An 18,016-nucleotide genomic window follows, 5' to 3' on the forward strand; every position below is an offset into this window, starting at 1 on the left:
ACAGAGGAGACAGGCTGGAAGGAAGCTGTTTGTGTAATTCTGTGAGCACCAGATTCAAGTCTGTAATACTTCTCCTTGCATGGCATAGCTAATCAAAAAAAAGTGACAACTGTAATTTGCTAGGTGATGCTGGGCACCTGATACACTGAAAGTAGAGTAGGATTTCATGCTCAGAAGAACTATGTTAAATGAAAGAATACTAAGATAATTAAAAGATAGAAAGCATGAGAGACAAACACCGACCCCTTGGTTCTTTTGCCTTAAGAATAAGACACCTGAGAGCAGGACACCCCCACCCAAGCCCGCACCTTGGCCTTTGTACTGAGTATGGGTACCCCATCTCCCTGCACCTGCCTCGAAAGCCCAGCCCAGAAGGGAAAGGAAAAAACACAAACGGAGCATGTAGGTGTAATGCCTGAAGGGGTTAATTCCCTTTTGCTCCTACAGGCTGAAGAGGAAAAGAACTTGAGGAAGCTATTGCTATAGAAGACTTCCTTTCCATGGCAAAGTTTACTGGCAGCTGCTTGAAGATACAACCAAGACTACATGTTACAGTGTGGGTATTGAAGTTTTATTTTTTAAAAAGAATACATCATTTTAGTACTGGAAATGTGTACAAAGTTACATATTTGAAGGAATTGAGACATTAAAGAAACAGGCTTTGCATGGGACTTACAAATTCTTTCACAACCAATACTGCTTGTTTCAAATACTCTGTAATAATATGGCATTGGGAAAGCCAGACATGCCCTGAGATGCCAGCACTGCTAGTACAGGAGGTGCCCGACCTCAGTCCCTCAGCTGTGAGTACCATGGATACCCCAGTAATTCTGCAGGGTAGAAAAGGAGATGCTCCAACAACAATGCCATAAATTAAGGCCACCCCAGGAAAATTCAACAGTATCTCAAAGCTGTCAGAGAATAGGCAGTTCCCATACATCTTTAAATTAACACATCCCAACCCTGGTATTTAGTAACAGCTTTAAGGAGTATATTTATATATAAATCTACCTTTTTTAAAAAAGCACTATTGTGAAATTTACATGAACACACACAACTTTAGCAACACCATGTTTCCAGTGGAACTTGCCTATTAGCTGCTCACTGTTTATATATAAAGCTGATTAATTAGAAAGGCTGCTACAGGGAGCCAAGCTTTCTTTCTAGGTTAGCCCCTGGCTAGAACAAGGATTTCCTATGTGTTATCTTCTAGGAGTTGACAATATTAAATTTGTGATTAGAACACCAGGGTGCAGTGCTTTGTAAACACTTCGTCTTAGTGCATCCTCACTCTGATGTTATTGATCAGCTGATTGATATGATGTTCTAGGAATTCATGGGAGATACAAGAAGCTTGGCCAATAAAAATCCTTTAGAGAAGTTTATTCCTTGTGCTACGTTAATAACTTGAGAGCAACATCAAGCATGAATTTGATCTACAGTAGAATCACAGGCAATTTTTTTCCACTACATAGGAATTTCCATTCCATGCTAGCAAAACAATGTAAGTTTTGCATGATCCCCACTTTATAATGTAAGTTTTGCATGATCCCCACTATACCGTGTAAGTTTTGCATGATCCCCACTATACAATGCTAAGTTTTGAATGATCCCCACTTTAAAGATGGGGACATAGGTCTGGAGGGAAGCAGTTTGCCAAACTCACAGGCAAGGTCAGCAACACAGCCCAAAATCTCTCCTGATTCCTCACCCGGCCCATGTTGGAGGTTTTGGACAGCAATGCCCATGTCTCTCCTGATTCCTACGGTCCTCAGCCCCCTTCTACTAGGGAAAGATTACTTGATACTGCATTTGGGGAAAGGCTCACAGGAAAATGCCTAAAGCAAATGCATCAGGGATATACACAACAACAAAAAAAACAAAAAAAAAAAAGAAAAAAGAAAAAAAAGAGGGCTACAATATCTCAAGACAGGAAGAAAACTCTTCCTGTTGTTCTTGAAGCTTTTTAACTCCTCCTTCCTCTTTGCCAACTGCAGTCCTGAGTAGTTAATGTCTGCCAGATCTTGGTGGCAGCTTCCTCAGGCCCTTTCCTTGTGCTTCACATTAGACAGCTTGACTGTTTCATGCTCAGAGGCAGGTGGAGAAGGCTCATCGTGACATCCAATCATCAGCTGATAGACTATCACTCCCGCAATGGCCCCAAGGAAAGGAGCAACCACTGGAACCCACCACCAGTGATTACCGGTCCTGGATAACAAAAAGAAAGTGCACAAGGTAAGAACTGCAGCCTAAGCATTAGGATATTTGTGTTGGATCTGGAACAATGCAAGACTGGGTCATCTCCAAACATCACCAGTGACTTGCAAAAAGACTACAGTATCTACATGTCCACAGCAATTTCCAAGGCAGATATTGCCCACCTACTCCAAGTTCAGGTGACAAGCAATTCAGAACAGCTACTTTCAGGACTTCCAAGACTGTCTCTCCACCTAGGAAGGAGAGAAGCTGTTGCAGTGCGTGAACTCTGCACCTTTGCTTCCCTCCCACTGCTTGCAGGAAAGCAGCCCTTGACAACATATAGCTTGTATTGCTCATGGCTCTCTTAATTGTATCCAGCCACAACAAAATTGAGTATAACAAACCCATTCCAGTTTCTACCACCAAAGAAATGATAGGCTCATGTTCAAGGTGCACCTGCACTTCTCCTGGATGCTCCTACATTTCCTCCTTGATAACGAAGTTAGATTGTTTGCTCTCACTGCTGGAAGCTGCCCAGCTTCTACAGTTTCTTAAGAAGTCAGAGCAGAGCAACAGTGTCTTTTAAAAAGACCTCCACCACCAACATTTACACAACCCAAAGATATTTCATGGGTGCTAAGACTCTTTGTAACACCAGAGATATTAAGAGTCCCAATAGGTGGGTTTTTTCTCTTGATGCACAAGGTTTTCATTGGCAAGCACTTACGAGAACACATCAGAGCCCCAGCCAGCGATGGCTGTGAAGAGACGAGGTCCAAAGTCCCTGGCAGGGTTGACAGCATAGCCTGAGTTGAAGCCCATGGAGGTTCCAATAACAAGGACAACGAAGCCAACTGTGAAAGCTTCCAGCCCCGTGGGGACAGGGTTGTTGTAGGGATCGACAATAGCCAAGACACAAACAATCAGGGAGGCGGTGCCAATGAACTGGGGAGGGAGGGAGAAGAAAAAGAAGAATTTAATCCAGATTAATCTTTTAACCAAAGTATGTAACTCCTCTGAAGTCCCATGCATTTAGGACTTAAAGCAGCTCTTCCAGTTTAGAGAATAGGTGATCCCATGGCATCATCAGACTACAGTAGACTGAGCACTCACAGTAGTGGGAGAGCAGAATATGTTTTTCCTGGCAGACCACAGGCTTGATCAATCCCACACATTTTTCCCTATCCACAGAAGAGCTTTGAATAACTGTTTGAGCCACCAGAAAAGCTGAAGACATCTTCCTGAACCTGCTTCCAACCTGCCACAGCTGGGTGGCCACTGTGCCTTTGATGATAACTTTAAGGAGGAGACTGTCACCTCCACCAGCAAACACCACCCCACTTCCAGTTGACCCCTGGGCTATGCAACAGCCACAGTAGTACAGTGGGAGTGAGGAAGACCCATCCCACCTCCTGCTATAGCTCTTCAGGGGCTGAAAACAAGTGGTGTCCTTTTCACTGGTGTCCTGGCCAGTGTTGTACCACTGGTTAAACCCCTTAACTTGAGCCTTCTTGCTGTAAGGGTCCTTTCTGGCTCTGCTCTTCCTATGGGCTAGTGAGATACCTGCGTCAGCTCTAAAAACTTTTCTGGATATCTTCTCTTTAAATTGCAATTCGTTTCCTAACTAAAGAAGAGGCCCCAAGCCACCCCAAAAGATTCCTCTTCAAATGCATCTTTATCCTACCAGCACCCTCTTACCTGGTCAAAGAATCCATTCACAATGTTCAGATGCTGAGAGGGGTAGGTGGCAAAGATACCAGCAGTGCCATTCTGTCCTGTTACATGGAGCTGGTTACCAGCAAAAGCCCAGATGGCATCTAGACGTGGGTGGTGAGGGAAGAAAAAAGCAAGATAGAGATGTCAGTCATTTTCCAACACGCATGAGAGAGAGGACCTTGCTCGGAAAATAACTAAAATGTAGGCATCAGAGAGCCATGAATATTGAGATAGAATTTCCTGAGCACCCCATTGCTATGTGTTGCAAAACCATTTGCTGTAGAACAAACACTCATTTGCAAAACTTAGGGTGTGATACACCACAGTGTTTTACCAGTCAGGGTCAGATGCAGATGGCCTTAGTCCTTGTTGCTATATATTTCTTGTTTGCCAGACACCAGAAAAGAGTTAGAGCCTAAAAGTAAACACTAAGGTGACTCCAAATCTCTCATAAAGGTACTCAAATGCCTCTAAATCAAAAGGTCATCCATGGTGAAGTCTGTGGGATTTTTAAACCAAGAAGGATAAAATGGCTCTGGAACAGTGCACAAATATAAAATCTCCATCACTAGTAGTGTTTCACTGGCTTTTCTGGAAGGTCTGTTTTAGTCCAGACAGTAGATACAAGAGGGGCCGTCCAATGATCACTACTCAAAGACAAAAAGATGCACACTGACACCGCTGGTTGACCTTCAGATTGATTGCAGGATATTTAAGCTGATCATCATAAGAACAGGAAAGCCCACCCAGAAACACAGTAAGGAAGTTTCTTGGATCTCTGCTCTGCAAGAAAATGCTTCTCTCCGATCTGCACACCAGCCTCCTTACAGCGAGTCACACAAGGTTTCTGCACACAAACACACAGGGTTTCTGCACTTACCGTAGTACAACCCAAAGACTATGCCAGCTCCGAGGAAAGCCCCCAGGGTTTGTGCTAGGGCATAAACTGGTAGCTTGATCCAGGGCTCCCGGGCCAAGAAGCACATGGCAAAAGTGACAGCTGGGTTCAGATGTCCACCTGCAGAGAGGGTGGTGGTTAGCATACTTCTACAGGCAGAATTTGGGTCCCAGAGAGGTTTCCATACCATTGCCACATAGGAAAAGTGCAGCCACCTAGGCCTACACAACACCCACAAATGAAATCCAGCCCACACAGAGCCACAACGTACCTGATACCTGTCCTGAGATCAAAATGCCAAGAGTTACAGCAAAGCCAAAGGCCAGGTTGACAGTCAGGAAACTTCCATGACTCCCTTTGCTGAGCACAATCTGTGCAACGGAGCCACAGCCGAACAGCTAGGAGGAGAAGAAGAAGGGATTTAATGCCTGAATGCCTGGAACTGCTCCACTTACACCTGCATGTACCCATGACTTAAAGCCTTCAAAGCTTCAGCCTTTGGTCAAAGTATCTAGGTGTTATCTCTAGGGACAACAGGGGAGGAGAAAGGACACAGGACAAGCCTGTGTCTCCTGGCAGGGGCAAACAAAAACAGGGCCAAAATCAAAAGCAACACTGCACCACAGGAGGCCGGAGATCTTTGTCCAACCATCTAATTTCAAGGTGGTAGGTGAGAAGAATCAGCCAGATGGCATCCTGGACAGAGGTATTCACAGTGCAATGATTCAGATGAGGGACCCGAGTACCTTGTTAAAAAAGGCTAATAATTGTTTGACACAGCAGCACATAGATTGGCAGGGGAAATTTTACTAATGCCTGGAAAAACAGACATGACTAAAGAAGCTCCTATTCAGCCTGACATTCATGGAGTCACCTTTAAGGTGGCAGTGGCTGACAGTGAGGGATTGGGGCTGCCTCCTTGAGCTGAGGTACCTGAAGGTGTCCTATCTGCAAGGTATACTCTCTGCTGTGGGCACTCTGAGCACAACCCACACTATCCCAAACAACCCATATCCTTCCTATGGCAAAACCATGTAAGAAAAGATCAGGGAAACACAGATTTGCAGCTCTGCAGCACCAACTTGACACAGACACCATCAAGAACAGTTTGTATACCAAAAAGCCTGCCACCAGCACGGCCAGGGGCTTGGCCTTCTGTCCAAGATCAGGGGTGTGCCAAGCACTCTGGGGGACAACAGATGTTTCTGTTGGGTGATAAAGGGTGTTTCCTGGTAGCTAAGGGAGGCATGTGCTTTTTGCTCAAAGACATTTTTTTGCAAACGGATGATCCTTCTCTTCCCAACCACATCCAAAAACCTTCCTAAGCTCACTTTTAACAACCCAGACCAGTTTCCCCTGGCAGTTCAGTTCATTAGTCATCCAACTGGAGACTTTCTGCCTTTCCAAGTCTTTCCACTACCCACCATGTAATTTAAGGAGTCCTAATCTTGATCATCTGTATGCTTGTATCTTCCACTGACTACACCTGAGGAGATTCTTGGTGTATACCAGGGATTATCACATCAGCAGGTACCGAGAGCGTCCTTAAACTAGGACAAGCATCATGACTTGTTCCTGTGATCCTCAAATCTAGGAAGCAAGGCTTGCCTTATTTCTTCTGACCACATTGCCATATCCACATACCCACCAAGATTTTTTGCTTCCATGAATTCCATCATCCCATAATTACTCAATTGCCACAGAGGCAGTATCTGTTCCTAGGGTATAAGCCACCAAATAGGCATTAAGACAGCAGGGGTAGCTGTGTCCAGCTCTCCTGCCAATACTGGACATGACATTGAGCAACACACAATCTGGATCGGGGCAAAGCCAAAACACACCTAACTCACCCCCTCCCATCCCCTTGGCAGCTTGAATTACTTAAGAAAGCAAACACCACACTCAGCCTGCTGGGATATGAGCAGCCAGGTAGGCTGCAGGCTGACTCACAAGGTGGACAGACTGTACGCAGGTGCCCCTTGACAAGAAGCCAGGTCCCCAACACAGGGCCTTGTGCAGAAAGAACAAAGGAACCTGTAGAGCTCGTTAGTTAACGAGGGGGACAGCCAGCACCGCTCTCTGCTGGGTGCAGTCAGAACAGTCCCTTCAAAGCCCTAACCCTGAGCTGCCCAGCTGGGAAACCATGGCAAAGACACCCAGGCAGAGGCGGAAAAGATGAGTCTTGTTTTTTGTGCAGCGAACAGAACCATTATTCCCATCTCTGCCTAAACCACTGAGGGAAGCATAGCTCCAACCGAGCAAATAAATACTGGCTAACAACCAGGGTGACACCAGCTCCTTCCCTTACCCCAAAAGGGCCCCAGCACATTTTAGACAGAGGTTTGGAGAGAGTACTTGGCCATGGTGTTTGCTTCTATAAGCCACGCAGCACATCAGGCTGACCAGGGAGGGGATGAGCCCACAAAAAGCTGCAAAGGGCATCTGAATTTGGCAGGGTTGATCCCAGGTTCCTCCCGGCGATGAAGGTATTTGTGTTGTTCACTCTGAAAGAACTGGCAGTTCTGCAAGTGGATGGTGGTTAGCTTGTTAGCCACATACCTCTGGAAACCACAGAGTAGTTTTCCCCCCTCCACCTCCCTGTTCACCCACAAGGGTCTTCACTTAGCCTGAAGGCATGCCAGGTCGGGCACTTCTCAAGAGGTTATCCCCCATCCTCCTCTCCCCTGTCCTACAACTGGCAATAGCTTTCCAGCTTTTCCTCAGGAGTCTATGGGCCGTGCAAAAACACCCTGGAGCCACTCCACAGGAGCGTTACAATTATTTATCAGATGAGCTCTGAGCACTATTTGGCTTAATTCAGCGTAACAGTAGAAAATTTGACCCTCAGCAGGTAAAAAGAGTAAGGTGACATTTAGGGACAGGTTGAACTTTGATATGCATGTGCACAATTCCACCCTGCATCAGTGGGGCCCACCAAGCATGAACATACATTCTCATGCATGACATTCATCCATGGTATTTGACTTTAAGGAACCAGTTCAAAACATACTGAGCCATGTTTTAATGGCAACTATTCTGATATTACACAGTTTTGTAGTGGTAGTGTATGTTACAATTTTCAATCACGCCATTTCCACTTCTGCTATTTGCTATTTTCCCAGGCTGTATGAGACAGGAGATCCTCAGCATCTTTTTTTTAAGTCTTCCTTTTCCTTGCAATGTTCACAGAGAAGTGTTCAGGTGCAGATAGCTTGAGTTGAAAGGCAAAGAAGGTCAAATAAAAGCAATTCAGCATTTATCTCAGTGTTTAAGTCCATACAATGGATGTAAAAAGTCCTTAGGAAATATTATGCCACTATGGTCAGCAGCAGTGGTACACACTCAAGGGGGAGACGACCCCTCTTTCTCTGGATTTTAATAACCTGCCTCTAACATCCTTTTTTCTCTGCTTTGTTCATTTTTTTTAAAAAAGCACTACTTGAAGAACATCCAAGCCAACAGAAACCCAGGTTAGCACCTCACATGGCAGTGGATGCAAAAACTGTTGTACTCCCATGACCCACTAGCCAACTTCAAAAGCAGTTTCAAAGTGCTAATAAAATGATTGCAAGAAAGCGTTATGCGATGTTTTAAAGCTACTTTCCTAGGAATTCAGGCCAATGCACCCATTAACCATGTTAATGGAAGCCTGCTCCTTAGTTTCATTTTATTGGCTCTAGCACAACTAATGGCTTTCCCTGCCAAGAGGGAGGCTTCTCACTCCTCATAAGTGGATCCAACTCCTTCCACTGCAAAAAAAAAAAAAGCAAACTCCATGTTCTGCAGGATCTGTGAGCTGAACTGATTTAGGGATGGAGGGGCTGACAGACTCCAGCAGGGAGGAGTACCACCCTGTACAAGGGAGCAGACAGCCAAACACAGCAACAGCAAAACAAGGAAAAGGTAGCAGGTCACTGGGCGAAACATCATACTCGAAAAGCTTAAAATCCCTGTGTCCAGGGCATGTTTGGAGAATGGCCCTTTGGCTTTGTCACCCAAGGTATAAACACCCTGTCTCACGGGCTGGACACAAGAAAGCCACAGAGCCAGTCAAGGCTTGTAGGAATGGATCCTGGAGGACAAAAATAAGTTCAGAAAGCTGAAGGAGAAGCAAGGCCATCTGAGTTTATAGGCAGACCTTGTGAAAAGCAGCTCTGTACAGGAGCTCAGGGGGAAGGTAGTGCTCAGCACTCCCCTGCACCACAGCCAGGTTTCTTTCCTTTCTAGTCTCCTGTTCTTTGCTGATGCCTTTTCACGCCTTCAGGTGCAACACAAAAGTCCTGGATGCATTTTTTTTCCTCTTGGACTTCAACAGACTGATCTCTAAATCAAGACGGAAAAGTTTTGCTGGCATAGCCTAGAAGGAGTGTTATTACCTGAATTACAACTTCCATCTTCAGCCAGCAAACAAACCAGTGGTTAGGGAAGGAGCCTGCTGTAAGTCTACTGTAATCACCTCTGTGGATGGGAAGGGCTGTTCAGCTCTTGCTGGCCTCTGGTTAGTGGGGAAGGTGCCAGAAAGGCAGTCAAACCATAGAGAGATACTGACGGAAGATTTTATGCATTAGGCTCACAAAATAACACTTCTCTTCATATCGGAGTTAACTTAGAACTGTCCTACAGTCCCTTCAAGGGGGGAGAGAGGGTGGGAGAGGATGGAGGACTATCACTTTACAGCCAGTTCAAAACAGCCTCCCAACAGCTTCTCTGCAGCTCAAAGCAAGAAGGGGATAAAGGCACTAAGTCTCCCCCGTGGCCTCCTGCTGCCTTCCCCAAGGAACAGGAGGAAGCTGGGTAGATCTCAAGACAGATCCATCCACATTGCTGTTTCTGCTCAAGCAGCATGCAAATATCTTCCACAATTCCATGGCCTGTACAGCCAGAACAACCTTCACCAGCCACAAAGACAATGCTGGGAGCACTGTCGTTTTTACCTTTCCTCAAAGCATCTCTTGAGCAGCCAGACTGGTCATCATTTATAATTTACAAAGCAAGGAGAAACATTAGACCCCACACTCTGGCTTTTTGTCCAGCATGGTTGGAGCCAGCCTGGACAGAAGCAGTCTGACAGGGAAGGGCAGCAGCAGATGGTCTGTCATGTTACGGCTTTTTCTGTGCACTGCACGCTATCCCAGAGCCAGGCAGAGCTGCAGGACTAGAGAGATAAGAAAGTCTAACGAAAGTTGTGCCACAACATGCATCACATGCTACAACAATGCTGCACCGAGCTGGAGACATGAGCAGTGCTCAGCATGAGAAACTTGAGCAATGATCAGCAGAGTTGGGCATTTAAAGGTAAATTCACTATTTTAGCTTGTTCTCCTCCACACACACACACAAGCAAAAACACTTATTCTGATATTGCTGGTATCCCTCAGATCAGGACGCTTTAACTCTTGGAAAGATCTGTACTTCTGATGGAGTTTTGGTCACAGGGCTGGGCACTGCTGGGGAAAAGCCGCCTTCCCACCGAGGGCAAGTCTTAGTGCCTGAACTGCCCTGTCTGTAGGAAGGAGAAACCTCCTTGCTCCTGCACAGTGACAGCAAGGAGGGACAGTTTTGAGCAGTTAATGAAGAGCTTCAACCTCTCCTGGTAGAAGGGGTGAGGGGGAGCAGCAGCACTACCATTTCCCAAGCCTTCACACCCAGCAACACAGACCCTTTGCAGGGAAGGATCAGCATCATTCCACATGCTTACAGCCCCTTCTAAAGCCTAGCAAAGCATTAACAAAGAAAAGAAATTTTAAAAATTAAAAAAAAAGCATAAAAACACATTCTCCAAATGTGACAAGCTGGGTTCAAGAAAAACAGCACAAATCAAACTGTGGGACCTGCCATGCCACCCTGGACGGCTGCAGGATGAGCGGAGACATTAAGCTCTGTGCTGCCAGCAGTTAAATGAGGCTCCCTTTGCCTTGATCATCCTAACCACTTTGTTATTTTGGTTTCTGTGGTCTGTAACATACTCACACACTGAAAAGCTCCCACCTGGCCACAAAGTCAAGGCAGCCCTGGCTGAAAAGCAATTAGAGATAGTTTTGTTCTTTCTTTGTGCACCAACAGCAGTGAATCACAGTTTGTCCAACTTGGAAATCAATTATAAACAGCAAGTTACTTCTGCAAATGTAAAACCAAACAGAGCCACCTCTGATATTTACAGCCAGTAGAGCAAGGCAAACAGATCGAGCCTTTAAGGGAGGCACGGAGGCCTGCCACTGGAAATCTGGCTTTAGTGAGTTGCTACAGTAATAATATAAACAGCAAGTGACTTGGAAAATGCCTTCAGCATTTGCATTGCTTAACTATTGCCAGCAAGTGGTGCTTCTGACATAGGTATAAAGTTCAAACCTAAAGTGCCGCTTGGAAAGTGCGTTTTGTAGGGGGGAAAAAGTCATCTTAATTATCAAAGAAAAGGTAGAATCAACATTACTATCTTTGTAACAGTAAAAACACTACCCACAAACTAAAACCACTTTATGCAAGGTGCTGTACACAGCAAAAGCTGCTTGCAAGTAGAGAGCACCTCACCTTTGTGCTATCTGGGGCTTGGCTCCTTAGTTAGATTATTTTTCTCACCTTATCTTAAAAAAAAAAAAAAAAGCACTATTTTGTTTTAACATTTATTGCCTTTACAACCTCCTTAAAAAAATAAGAAAAATAAAATCAAGCACTAATTCTTGAAGACAAAGAGACTTTGCAGGGGTCCGAAATAGCTTTGCTCTAGAAGACTTTGAGAGAGTTGCAGTCGTTATGCAAGTGAAACCAAGGAGGGGAGAAACTGATGTTGTGCCAATATCTATGGTAGGCCAAATTATACATTACGCATTGAAATTTAAAGTAAACTGCAGACTTTAAACATTCTCCCTCCCTTGGGGCTCAGGAAGTTGATTTCAGTGTGACAACAGCAAACATTAAAGCCATCCTTAATGCTGTTCTGTTCAGTCAACTCAGCCTCCCATGAACACAATTTCATGGATCCCAGGTCTTTCCTCAGGTATTTTATTGTCTGAGGCCCATAACAGATATTTACTGGGCTTAAACACAGCTAAAGGCATGCACACCCAGCTCAGCATGCTGGCAGAGTGGACAGCCAGCATTTTTGCAAGGTACAGAATAACAGTCTCTCTCCTGGGACCATCCAATTCAAACTACTACCCAGGCTATCTGAAAGGGGAAGAAAGTCATCTTCAAGACCCTACCTGTTTCAAGCAGGTGATATAATAAAAAGATGCAAAGGAATCTGGGTGGTACGGAGAAACAAAATAATTGTTTTAAATAAAAATAAATAAAAACTTTGAGTGTCATTTCACTAAGAAGAATAGACTGGGACAGTTCCAAGATGGAAAGGGATTGACTCCTAGCAGACCAATATTGCAAGTTTGGTGCTCTGGAACCCGTTTCCCTCTCTGTGCACCCTGTTTTTGCTTGCTGAAACTCCTGGACTATTCATCATGTTTGGGACTTTCCTGTTTCTCCAATCAGCCCACCCCATCTTCCCCCACATGGACACAGCACACCCGCAGCCCTCCCTCCACTGCAGAGTTGCTGCAGGAGATCCTAGGTGACCTTTACAAAACCTACAAGATGGGGTTGAGTGTGTCACAAAAACCAGCATATTCTTTGCCCCCAGATAGAAGCTCAGGAATTCCCGAATAAGGCGAGGGTTCTGCTTGCAGACTTACACACACTTTAAAACACAGCAGGTGTGGTGCTTCCAAGGACAAGGCATGTATTGTCCACTTTTGCCAACGCAGCATCCAGCCTGGATGATGAGTGACCATTACCAGCCTCATTTTGGAGGCTGCTTATGATTTTGGACCAAGCCCTTCCTCAGGGGCTGAGCACATCCCAACTCCTCTCTGCCCCAGACTGGCAAGACTGTAGGGAAAAGCAGTTATTATTGTGCCAACTAATACAGTCAGAAGAAAAAAAAAAATCACATTTTTGGATCATGAGCCCTTCTGAAAGCTCAGATCCACATGGCTAAAGGCTTGCCTTGTTTCTCAGCAATATCAGCTTGGCTAGCAGGAGACATTATTCTACCTTGCAAGTCTTACCTTGCTTCAGTCCTGAAACTAGCTGCAGCAATATCAGTGATTCACAGACAGCATCTTTCTACCTGTTAATCAATTTCTATCAGCTTCTACCCACCTTAATTCCAAATAACCCTTCCCTGAAGAATCAGCATGACTTGACAAATCACCAAAGCTGGGTCTCTCTGATAATAAACCCATTGCACTGTGTGAATCTGCTTTCTTTTAAGAGTAGTAGCATTCTACAGCATCTTAGCAGAGACCCCTATCCTCCCATATAAGACCCAGTAGCCCTTTCTTCCTCATAAAAAAAAAAAAGGCTTATTTATGAACGCATAAAATTTTGTGTCAGTCCTTTTGTGTTGTTCTCCAGGGGCACATGCAACTTCATTAAGTCTTCCTCCACTTTCAGCTCCTCCTAGCATTAGATTTCTCCCCAGACAGTTACAAAGAGGTGTAAACCCACAGTCACTCCACTGAAACCTATATGACTGCTCTGGATTTACACAGCTTCAGAGGAACTTCCACCTGCAGATATTCACTAAGAAAACACCAACTCATTTCTGCTGCTGTATCAACACACCAAACCTGAGGCGCATTGGGCATTCCCACATTTTCAGATGCAGATGCCAAAAGCCAAGTGCCCCTGTCCCAGTTTTGCTACAGTAGTATTTGTTCTCCACTCCTCACAAACTCTCCATCTGTTCACATCTGCCTTCGACTTCAAAGCAAGCTGGGGCTGTTCAAAATACCCGTGAACTAAGTTACTTATACGCATATCTACCCTGCTTTATCCCTTATATCCCATCCCTTTGGGCACTAAAACAGGAAGAAGAGTTTTGTTGCCATTCACCACTTAAAAACACATCAACTGGCAGCTCGGTGCTGCCAGATGCATGGCAAGTGCAAGCGCCCAGTCAGCTGCTGGCATGGACTGCTGCGCTGTCGTGCAGCCCCACTGATAAGACCCTGGGGAACCTGCAGACAACAGCAAAAAAACACTGCAACACTTTAAATTCTGGCAACTTCTTCTCCATAGGATGCACAAGGAAAACAAAGAGAGTAAGGACAACGCTTTCACTTCCCAGGGTGATAATACTTCAAGTATTTCAGTGCCAAGAAAATATTCCAGGGCAGAGAGAAAAGGAAGTTTTGCATAATCTCTAGCAAAACACTTGCTGCTTACACAGAGACATTTTACTCCCCACGCTTCAAAGATACACAAAAGCCCCCAAACACCCAACAAGCTCTGCAGAGCCCACCCTTTGCCAGCAACCCCAAAGCTCACCCTAAAGCAACTTGCATTATTTTTTTTCTTGTGGGTAGGGACTTCTTCTCTAGTCCCGTTGCAGCAGATTGCACCAGAGCTGGGCTCATACCCATGCTGCAAACTCTGGCAGCAGCACAACCCTTCCTCAGGACAATCTCCCCCCACACCCAGGGGTCAGAGAGCATCCCTGCACCACAGCACAGACTCACCACCAGGATCAGTGTCCCCAGGCACTCAGCCAGTGCTTGCCGCACTAATTTGTTTCTGATCCTCAGGTGTTCCTCAATAGTAGCAAGAACATCCTTTTGCCTCCCCATCACAGCAGAAGTGCCTTTCTAGTGGTGTCAGAGAGAAAGCAGCAGCTGACAAAGCCTCAGCAACGTTTCTTCCCCAGTACGGCTGCCTTTGCTTATAAATAAGTTTGGCGATGCCTGACACACCTCCTGGGTAACCACACCCCTTCCACCCTCTCTTCAAACCCAACTTTTTTTTTTTCCCTCCCTTTCAGCATGAGGCAGAGAGGGTGATTTTCTTCCTTTTCTTTATTGCTCTCATAGGTGAGCAAAAGATTCAGGAGTTTCAGAATGAGAATTAAATGTGGCAAAGATGTCCTGCTCAAACCCTTGCTGTTTTCATCACTTACCACCTAAAACATGGGACCATATCTATCCCTCTCCAGCTTCATCTGGAGATCTAGAAGCCAAATGCATAGACTGAGCAGTCACTTAACCCATTTGTGTGATCATGGTAGCCTGCTTTCAGCTTTCTTTCATTCCCAAGGTCCTGCAGGATGGGAAAATGATGAGTGCTCCCTGCTGATTGAGAGCCGGCAAGTGTTTTTGTAGCAAAATCATGGGGCAGGAGGGTTTGATCCCCCACATCTGCACTGCAGGATGAGGACAAGGCGCCTCCTGACTCCAGCAATTGTCCAACTGAACTGGTATCACGAAGCAAGACCCAACCTCTCACCATGAAAATCTGCATCTGGGTGCAAACTCTTGTGTTGTCGTTACCATCTGTCTCCCCCTCCCAGAGCTTTGGGAGAACATTTACAGCCCAGTCCCTATGAAAGCTGTGAAGGCAAGCCATGAGCAATCTCCAGTGCAGAGTCAATCCCCACCACAGGACCTTGGCAAGGAGCCCACAGGCTCACCGAGCCTTGCAGGAACCAGCCCTTGCTGCCTTTTCATCCTCAGTAACAGCCTGTATCACCCTGAGCCGATTCTATGGGACAGCCTGAAAGCAAGCTGTCCCAGTCCGTACCATCTGGGGTGAGGGCTGCTAACAGGGCATGTGCTACTCATGGCATCTGGTTTCTGTTAAGTGAGTAGTAAAAATTCTCCAGGCTCCTTGACTCACCAGGGCTTGATGCAGCATGGCAGGGATGAATTTGCAGGACTGAAGGGGACCCCTTTCCTGGATTGGTTCCCCCACCGCCTCTGCAAAGCCACAGATGTCCAGCTTTTCCCCTTCCCCTTATTTAAACATCAACATTCCTGTTGGAAAAGCAGAGCTTTTTAGAGCAGTGGTGAATGGAGCTTTATTTTGTACAGAAATAAAAGTAGCCAGCCCAAGCAGCAGACTCAGGAATGTGATCAAGAAAGCAATAATGTGTGAGGAATCAAATGCAGGGAAACACTCGAGTCTAAACATAATTACAGGGACAGAAAACTTCCCTCGTTACCTTGTGCTCAGGCCCAGTCTGGTATCACCAGCATCAATGGAGTCCTCTGAACTACAGCAACCACTCCATTGGACCCATACAGGCTTGCTGCAACTGGGGTTTGCAAACCATCACTCAGGACACCCATTTTAACTTTATCTCCATCTCTCTCTTCTTGCTGTGCATTACCCAGGCCATGGAAGATCCACAGCCACTCCTCTGCCTCACTTCCTTCTTCAGTCCCCTCTCCTTCATACTTCAGTCTGTCCTTTTCACCCTGACTTTGTATCAAAGCCTTCACAACCAGAAACAAAGATGTGTTTGGGGTTTTTTCCCCTTTGGCAGTTCCTAAAGTAAGGTCTGGGGGCTGTTTTGCCATTTGTTAAACCACCAGTGTGCAGATGTTGTGTTCTGTGGTGCAGGTTTACTGAGATTTATTTAGACTGGGTCCTGGATCCCCTTCCTTCCCTGGTGGTGGGGACAGGGCCATCAGACCAGAAAGATGGGTGAGGAACAAGAGACATGGGGAGGTGTGATATTCTCAGGTCAGTGGGTACACTTCTGTCTGCAGCATCTGAACCCCTCTGGCTACAAGCTGAAGATACAGACATTTCTTTGCGACTGGTGAAGGGAGGGGAGATGTCTAGGCTCCCAGGCTGATGGTAGAAGATGGTGGTAACACCAGCATCAAAGCTAGTGCTTGGAAAAGTCTAGACAGACACAAGCCCATGGAGCCAGGGTGGGGTGGGTTCCCCGACACCGGCTCTGCGACTGACTCACTGACCCTGAGCAAATTCTTCACCTTTCCACACCTCAGCTTCTCCATCAGTAAACTGGAGAGGGTGACATCAGATTCCCTTCTCGGGGCGTTGTGAGGGTGAATCACCGCAAAGATCCAATGACTTCAAATGAGCAACAGGGACTTACGCAACTGCTTTCCTGACAGGCATGTTATTATCTAGGAAGGAGCTTGGGGAAGGGAGAGTGGTGCAATGCTAGACAAAGCAGATCTTTTCAGAAGCAATAACTAACCAAAGTGTGGATAAGGGCTGCAAGGCCCCAGTGCAAGAGCTTCTCTGTGCCAAGGCAGGAGTTACCCTGCCACACCATTCAGCTGGGCTTCAGGGACACATGATCTAAGCACAAAACAATTAAAGACATGTGTTAGCAGCAGTAAAGGGCATCTCCTGCAGTAACTGGTGCACAGGATACTGGTACCCATCCTGCCGGTTAGAAGAAGTCCATGGGTCAGTAGAAGTAAACAAGGAAGGATGTAGCAGTAAGACTTAATAAGGCAGGCCCTCAGAGCTGCTGGGCTCTCCTAGTGTTGGGTGGACACAATGAGATGGCCATGCCTTTAGCGTTGCTTTCCATGGACATTCAAAGGCTCAAAGAAAGGAAATTTCCAAAACTGTCAGAAAGACTCATGCCTGACCTCCTGGTAGCAGTGCCAAACCTACTGAAGCTCAAGCAAGGGACTTTTTTTGTCACTCAGAGCGTGAATAAAACGTCAGATGTCCAAGTGTCTGAAGAGAACTACGCCTGTCAATCTGTACAGTGTCAAAAAATGAAGGCATTGGAGGAGGGCAACACAACACTTTAATTTACTGAAACTCCTGGCTGTCCAGAGAAAACTCAAAGAGAAAAAAGAAGCTCAGCTCATCAGGAAAATCAGAGACAACATTTTTCTGTTGTGCTACTTCTATAAATCTCAGTCTTTTCTTCCAGCATCTTCTGGGACCAACAACTATGACACCTAGGAATAAACCAAGATTTGAACCCATGCCCTCTGACCCTGGTCCAACAGAGCACTTGTCTGTAATGTTTGTCACTTTCGTATTCCCTTCCTTTATCTCCCACAGAACCGTGCCACGTGCCACAAGAAACTCACTGTGCTTGTGCTGTTATTTCTAGACGAGATCCAAAACTAACACCCAGGTTCCAAGTTTGCTGTTTGCATTTCAGCCTTGCCGCTTAGCTTCCTCCCTCATCGCTCCACTCCAGGGGAAAGACACAGGTGAAATTTTAAAGGAAGAACCGATCCTTGGCTGCTCCCCTTTAGCTGTTTTCCTGCTGGCTCTAGTGACACAAAATAAACTCATGCTCATAAACTCCTTGGCTTCTGCAGGGTGCTAAATCAGCCTCCAGCAATGTAATTTTTCCTATTAAAGACCAAGTTTAACAAAGTAACCAGACTTTTTCTTATGCAGTTGAATGGATAAGCCTGGACGAATGGG

At 45.8% G+C, this 18,016-nt stretch overlaps 1 protein-coding gene and 1 long non-coding RNA gene across 2 annotated transcripts; both read right to left on the reverse strand.

The window, feature by feature from the left end:
* Positions 1 to 549: 549 nt before the first annotated feature.
* LOC102056948 (aquaporin-3) lies at positions 550 to 14,542 on the reverse strand. The gene is made up of 6 exons (XM_005436864.4): positions 14,326 to 14,542; positions 5,085 to 5,211; positions 4,796 to 4,933; positions 3,898 to 4,016; positions 2,927 to 3,144; positions 550 to 2,208 (listed from the first exon to the last, which is right to left on the reverse strand). The coding sequence occupies exons 1-6, from the start codon at positions 14,431 to 14,433 to the stop codon at positions 2,040 to 2,042; spliced, it is 879 nt and encodes a 292-aa protein (XP_005436921.1). The 5' UTR covers positions 14,434 to 14,542; the 3' UTR covers positions 550 to 2,039.
* LOC114015277 (uncharacterized) lies at positions 7,833 to 14,314 on the reverse strand. The gene is made up of 2 exons (XR_008730311.1): positions 12,871 to 14,314; positions 7,833 to 12,691 (listed from the first exon to the last, which is right to left on the reverse strand). It is a non-coding gene; the product is annotated as an uncharacterized LOC114015277 (long non-coding RNA).
* Positions 14,543 to 18,016: the final 3,474 nt, after the last annotated feature.

Source organism: Falco cherrug, chromosome Z, assembly GCF_023634085.1.
Source record: "Falco cherrug isolate bFalChe1 chromosome Z, bFalChe1.pri, whole genome shotgun sequence".
Classification (NCBI taxonomy): Eukaryota; Metazoa; Chordata; class Aves; order Falconiformes; family Falconidae; genus Falco; species Falco cherrug.